The following is a 7,146-nucleotide window of genomic DNA, read 5'->3' as shown; positions in this document are numbered from 1 at the left end:
GATGAGCTATTCCTGCCTGGAAAGCATACTCTGGCACAAATTGTAAGGTATAGGCTGAATGAAGGGCGCAAGGTTACATGCCAATTGCTGGGTGTAATCCTTGAGGAGACCACTCCGGAGGAGCTTCAGGAACATGCAACGGTTAAATCTTCTGTCCGGGAGGTGCTACTAGAGATTACAAAATTCTGTGATCTATATCTTATGGAAAGAGTTCTTGATGATGAAAGTGGGGAAAGAGTTCTCTTGGCTTTGAAAGATGCTGGTCTGTTTACATCAGGTGGTTTAAACAGTGAGAAGGTTCTCTTCTGTAGTACGGAAAATGGGCGTATTTCTTTTGTGCGGCAGCTAGAACCAGATTGGCATATTGATACAAACCCAGATATAATACACCAGTTAGCAAGGTTCATCAAGTATCAACTTCACATTTCTCCAACGAGAATTGAACGTGCTGCACCTAATGTGTTCAGTGCCACATGCTTGGAGCATTTCTTTGGGATTTTGGATTGAAGGTAATACCTGCTGCAATCAATTGCAGGCCATTTGGCTGCAAAGCTTTCAAAAAAAAAAAAAATTTTTTTGGGTGCTTTTGCAACTTTCGATGTGCAATATGAAAGTTAGAATATTGGCATTGGATGCAAAATTTTATAGATTTGACTTTGGTTTTCTCTTGTATGAGTAAATTGTAAGGACCATATAGTCTCCTGAACAGAACAAGTGCAGCTATATCTGCAGGTGTGCACAAATACTCAAAGAACTGATTCGCTTATAAGTCACGGTTCATATCCTATTTCTGAAATATCTAGAAGCAATCCAATGGTCTGTTCTCAATTGTATGAATTTTTTGCACTTGGATTATACTAGCATCCTAATTTTCTCTCTTTCACTTGCTTTTTATACATTTTTCATCAGAGTTTGTTGGTGGCCAAGTTTAGATTTCTTTTCTAAACTCTAGGATGAATAATTTTCTATAAGGAATAAGTTAGGAGTTCATGATATACGATATAAACAAAAAAGTACTTTGTTTAATCTAAGATAATAACAAACTTTTATGTCCTTAATTATCTATTAGCTGTGACAAATGATTTTTATGTTTTCCCAAAAAAAAAATTAGAATGAGAAGAGCTAAGAGTAAGAAATAGTAAATTTTCTGAATTAATTTTATTCTATTATTGTGTTTAAGAAAATGAGAAGGTATAGATAAATAGGTAGATAAACAACTATTAGTAGAAGAAATAAATCTTAAAATCATTCTTTAATTATGGAACCCCAGAATTAACAATACAACAGTAATGAAATGTTACAACCAAATCAACCCCCGCCCCCTCACCAATAGAGGAAGCATCAATTCCGTCAGAATGATCCACAAAAGGAGGATTCTTCTGCTTGGAAAAAAGCCCCCTCCAGATAAGCTAGATGATTGTTAGCAATAGGAGGATGATCAAAACCAATAACTTCCAACATAGAGCCAATGTTAATCGAGTCAGGAAAATCCATCGGAAGAATCACAGGGTCATCGGCAACACCCAGATCCGGCAACACCAAATGCCCCACCTTAGAAGAAGGCATAAGACCATTAACACCGCCATAAACAACATTATCATTCAAAAGGTGAATCACTACCATTGTTAACATGCTCAAAATAAAAAACATGTATAGGATTTTTTTCACCTACATTATCAAATGGGGATGTAAGATATTGCATTATAATTTTGAGTGCCCCAAACGTTTACAATGAGAACAATATGACGAAAATTTCTCCATAATCACCGACTAGATATAACCCAAGTTGTCAGGACCAACTCAAACCTTATCTGGAAAATATTTGGTAACATCTACTTCTACCAAGACACGTGCAACTAAGGGCCTAGAACTAGTGGATGTAGCATGATCAATTTTAAGAGGGATACCAAACATGGAACAAAGGCCATGAAGAATCCTTGGAGAAAATAGATGAGGTTTTAGGTTGGGGAATGAAACTCAAATAGGAATAATGGGTGACACAATTTCAATCAAACGTAGGAGTCCACTTAAACACCTTCATGAACCAATTATTTACAAAATAGGAACAGTGTCACGATATTTATTCAAATCATTCATAAGCTGAATTAACAGATGCTTAGGATTTATAACAATAGCAAAAAATTTACCATTGAGCTTAAGGTTGAAAAACAATTTACAAATATCATCTAGCGTGGGTCTACGAGAAGGGAATTTAACAACCAATATAAACTCAAATGGAGCAGCGAGTGCAAAAATTTCATCTTCCGAAATCCATAACGAGGGCAACCCATGGTGAGGATATTTTGAGGCCAGGGAAAAGCGAAGAAGAAGAGCTACCATATAATGCATCATGAATTAATGAGCTAGAAGAGCATTTGCCCTCCAAAAAATTGGGATCCACTAAACGTTTGTCGGCCATCGACCGACTACATAGACGACGTCAACAAAATGCCCAGAAAAAAAAACCAAATCTGAAGGAAAACACAAAGAGGACAACCAAGAAACTTCCCTGAAGCGAGAAGAGACATCAGAGGCCATGAACAGGGCTGCGGTTAAAGGAGCGGCTCGTGGGGAAGAAACCCTAGTAGAGCACATTGCCAGCAAGGGATAAAAATTAAAATGATGTATATATGATCATGAAAATCCTCAATAAGATGCTAAAATCTGATGAATTAGAGCTCTAAGGAATTACACTTCAAGATAAATAGAAAACTAATTGGAAAGTGATATCTCAACAATTATAAAGAGCCATTGTCGTCCACTGAGACTACGATCCTTCCGACCTCAGTAGCCAGATTGCTATCCTTTCGACCTCCGTTGCCAGACAACTGTCTTTTCAGACAACGATCCCTCCGACCACCGTCAACATACTGTAGTCTTTCGGACCTCCGTTGCCCGCCAACTATAGTCCTGCCGACCAAATGAACATATCAATACTAATTCTTCCAATTTCTACCATGTAATGCATTCTATATGGTGTGTATTTGCTACATCAAGCCAAGGCCTATCCTCCAATGAAGGGCCTCATTTGTAATCAACTGCAAATACTAGTGGATTCATTTGAGCTGGGCTAGGCAATGTTGTTTTTCCCCTTTTTAGAGTATTATACGTAAAAATCTTGGGGTCTCTTATAAATATTGCACCCTCACTTTCATTTGTTTGTGTGTTGGATCTTCGTATAACGCTAAGATGTTAAGCTTTATACTTCTCTTCCACCGCAAATATTCCAAAACGCAACAAAAAATAAGAATACGGAATTTTTTTTCGAGTTCCACTCCTTTTACTAAATTAATGAATGGTTAAGCTCCTTTTAAAATTTGGCCATTTCAATAATTAAAATATATTCTATTAAGCAAGTTTTTGTAAGAAAATAGACAGCCATTGACATAAACCCTTCTAAAAAACTCATAGAAGAAATAAATGGAAATCATAAACAATGTGTGTCCAAGGAACTATAATCAGATCTCAGCAAAGGGAGAATGCAAATGCGATGATGACTAAGGATTTTCATTCTTCTTTAATTTCATTTTTCATTCATCTTCATTCAAAAAATGCATTGAAATACCAGTTATACTTATATCCTTCTTTAAAAATCTCAATTTTATAGAAATCTATCAATATTTTCCAAATTAATTTAGAATATTTAGACCTATTCACAATTATATCCTTCCTAAAATATCACAATTTCATAGAACTCCTTCATTTTTTTCTAAATTAATAGAAAATATTTAGATTCATCTTTCTCAGTTATATCCTTTGTAAAATATCACAATCATAATTATAGCCCTTTCCTAAATGAATATCGATAATTTATATACTTCCAAAAACTTCTCAATTTTATAGCCATCAATTTTCCTAAATACATGAAAAATTATTTAGCAATAATGTCTTTCTATTTTAAGAAATTATGCATATATTTGTATATATATACTCTGAGGGTTATCGCTCTTGCTCCCTCCGCCAGAATAAGTTGTCGGAGATAATATCCTCGACGTTCATCGTTTGCATCCCTCTCGATGCAATTTACCTCTAAGCCAATTACGGATGTCTGGTTTTTTCTTTTCCAGGCATTTCATTCTTCAATATCTAGTTCAACGGCATCACCGGCTTCTGTTTTAATTGGAGCTTGCTCACGCCTCCAACTTCTTTAGTCGCAGCGTCTGGGATGTAATTCTTCTTAATCGCGGCATCCAGGACGGCCATGGGCCGATCCTTTAAACCCCGGGAACAATTTATATTTATGAAAAAAACTCTACACTTTTACTTATAATTATAGCTAATATAATCGCGGGGAGGCATGTTATATATGAAAAAAACATATAATTTTAATATTAATTTAGCACACAAATACATAAATTTAGCACAAATTTTTAAAATAGTAAGACTATAGCTAAATAAATTTTTTGAAGTATTAAAAAAAATTGATGATTGTAAAATTGAGAAGTTTTAGGGAGGATATAAATTATCGAAATTAATTTAAGAAAATTGACCGTTATAGCTATAATTGAGATATTTTACAAAAGGATATAACTGCGAAAGATGAATCTAAATATTCTCTATTAATTTACAAAAATTGAAGGATTTCTATAAAATCGAGATGTTTTAGAAATGTTATAATTGATTTCAATGATGGATTAACAATTTTAATTCAGCAGACATACACAAATTTTAATTTTGTAAGATATTATTGGTATATATTCTTTCATTAATTAGGAGAAGTGATGGTAGTAAAATTGAGAGCTTTTAAGAAGGATATAAATGTGATTAGATTGTATGACTTTATTGAGGGTGAAATTATTCTGTGCAGTCACCGGACTGTCCGGAGGTGAATTAAGATGTGTCATGTCACCCGGTACACAGCAGTAAACAACACCGGTATACAACAAAAAAGTGATGTGGTGTGTCCTAATTCGCCTCCGGATGACGTCTTGTGACCGCACATTATAATTTCTCTTATTGAGGGTTCATATTAATACACTCAATATATATATTGCATGTGCATGAGAAAATGAAAATCTAATTAAAGAGAATTTATTTTGATGTTTTAGGATGGATATAATTGTGAATGGACCATAAAAATCTTCATTATTAATTTAGGAAAAATGTTGGATTTCTATAAAATTGAGATGTTTAAGAAAGGAAGTAAATGTGATTTCAATGTGTTGCTTGATTGAAGGAGGCATAATTCTCTATATATATTGCTTTGTACATTAGAAATAAAATTAAAGAACAATAAAAATATTTCCTCATCATCGCCTTTTCATTAGGCAGAAGACCACAACGATCAAGAGAAGGTAGTTTGGTGATGACAATTGATGATTGTTGGAAGTCATAAACTCATAATGAACTTCATCCATCAAGTAGAGTTCTATAATTTTTCAGCTTATTTATAAAATTTAGAGTGAGAATTTAATTATTTTTGTCAAAATCTTCAAAAACTTCATCAAATGATCCATATTAATCCTCTGAATAATATAATACTCTTTATTAATCTTAGCTTTTTTTTACTACTTATTGTGTCTAATTTTGATTTATTTTAATACAGTTATGTACATTGATCATATTTATATATGTCAAATAGTGATACAATTAAAGACCTCTCAAATCTCATCCAAATAAATTATGTTAAGTACTATAGAAATAATAATAATAATAATAACAAACGCATTATTAGTCCTATTATTATTATTATTATTATTATTATTATGCCTAATTGCACCGATTAAAACCGCTGGCAAAGCCCTTCCGTGACTTTAAGTGACCCAAATCCCTAATTTCTCTCTTCGATCTTGCTTGCGCGACGGGAGCGAATCCGGATAGCTACGACGAAAATCTTCTCCTCTTGCGAATCCCGGCCGACGGTGCCTTCGATCCTCATCACTATGAGTCTATTCCCCTTCATCCTCTTCTTCTCTTTTTCTTCTCATTGTTTTTCTTCATTTTCTTCATTTGCGCGCATTCCTTAGGGTTTAGATTTCGTTGGTTTTAAAAAATGAAATGCAAAGCCTCCTTATACATTTCGCCCATTTGTTTGAGAGTGAAATGTAGTATTGAACGTTAGTTAGGCTCTCAAAACTTCTTGCATAATATGGATAAAAACCTATCATCTTTATCCAATAACATAGTTTTTTATATACATTTAATCTTATAGTTCCATCCACATGCAATTTTGATAATTTCTCCACATAATTAGTTTGTTTAGCTGGAAAGAAATGGCGTTATGCTTTAACCCTTAGACATGTAGTATACTCAACTATGTATTCTACAACACTTTTTTTCCATCTTAGCTAGCAAAAAATTATTTTAAAAAATAGTAAGAAAGTTGTCTTTAAGGAAACCTAAGTTACATGTATTTCAATTATTTTGTATTTTTATGATTTATGTATTTTAAAATATCTTACCAAATAACAATGACTAATTTGGTGGGTTCGTTGGCTCTTCCAAAATTGATCCTAAGAAATTGATGTCGGTGTTAGATCCAAATGAATATGTCGGTAATATAAGAAAATTTGTTTATCTTCAACCATCTTCTTCATTATGTCGTCCAAGGTGGCGAACCTTCCATCCATTTTTTCATGGATGGAAGTAAATTGATTATGAAAATCAGCGATTTTTCCTTAAAATATGTCTTTAGTTGGCCTATTTCTTCCTCCAATACTTCAACTTTCCTTCCTTCCATTGATATCCTTAGATCGACGTGCTATGATACCAATTTATTAGGAAGTACTTGAGTTCACAAGTAACCCTAAGGGAAATGCTTGAGTTCACAAGCAAACCTAACGACAATTGGTGAATACAGCGAGCAAAACTATTGTTTACAACAGAAAACAGCAACAGTACAGCAAATTTCTTGGGAAAAAACAGAAGAAAGCTGATAGAAAACGAAGAATTTCACTTGTAGATGCAGAAAAATAGCAAATGATACAAGTTTCTTCAATTCGAGAGGAAAAAACAACTCTCCAAATCTCTAGTCAAGCCTAGAGCCAAAAAGAACCAACCCTAGATCCTAAATTTAATTTCAAATTCAAGATCCCCCCAAACCCTAACAAGCTAGACTAATAAAAGCAAAGGAAATTACCTAATCCCTAAATAGCCTCTTATTCAAATTTTACCCCCTAAATGAAATTTGAAAATTTTTTGGCCAAC

The 7,146-nt window shown here is 33.7% G+C and overlaps 2 protein-coding genes across 2 annotated transcripts in view; one reads left to right on the top strand and one right to left on the bottom strand.

Annotated features, from left to right (window-relative positions):
• Positions 1 to 6: 6 nt before the first annotated feature.
• LOC110093569 (peroxisome biogenesis protein 22-like) lies at positions 7 to 645 on the top strand (the record flags this gene model as incomplete). Its single annotated transcript, XM_020818497.2, has 1 exon — positions 7 to 645. A coding segment is annotated over one exon (501 nt), but the record flags the coding sequence as incomplete, so codon positions are not given.
• A 3,441-nt stretch (positions 646 to 4,086) lies between these two features.
• LOC110111044 (RING-H2 finger protein ATL72-like) overlaps positions 4,087 to 7,146 on the bottom strand; it is a 17,147-nt gene continuing 14,087 nt past the window's right edge. The window contains exon 4 of the mRNA XM_028698797.1: positions 4,087 to 4,212. Within this exon, the coding sequence (XP_028554630.1) occupies positions 4,087 to 4,212 (126 nt within the window). The remainder of the gene's footprint in view (positions 4,213 to 7,146) is intronic.

The sequence above is a fragment of the Dendrobium catenatum genome, unplaced genomic scaffold, assembly GCF_001605985.2.
Source record: "Dendrobium catenatum unplaced genomic scaffold, ASM160598v2 fragScaff_scaffold_1132, whole genome shotgun sequence".
Lineage (NCBI taxonomy): Eukaryota > Viridiplantae > Streptophyta > Magnoliopsida > Asparagales > Orchidaceae > Dendrobium > Dendrobium catenatum.
The sequence above is the reverse complement of the archived record's forward strand: the minus strand, read 5'-3'. Positions and strand labels throughout refer to the sequence as shown.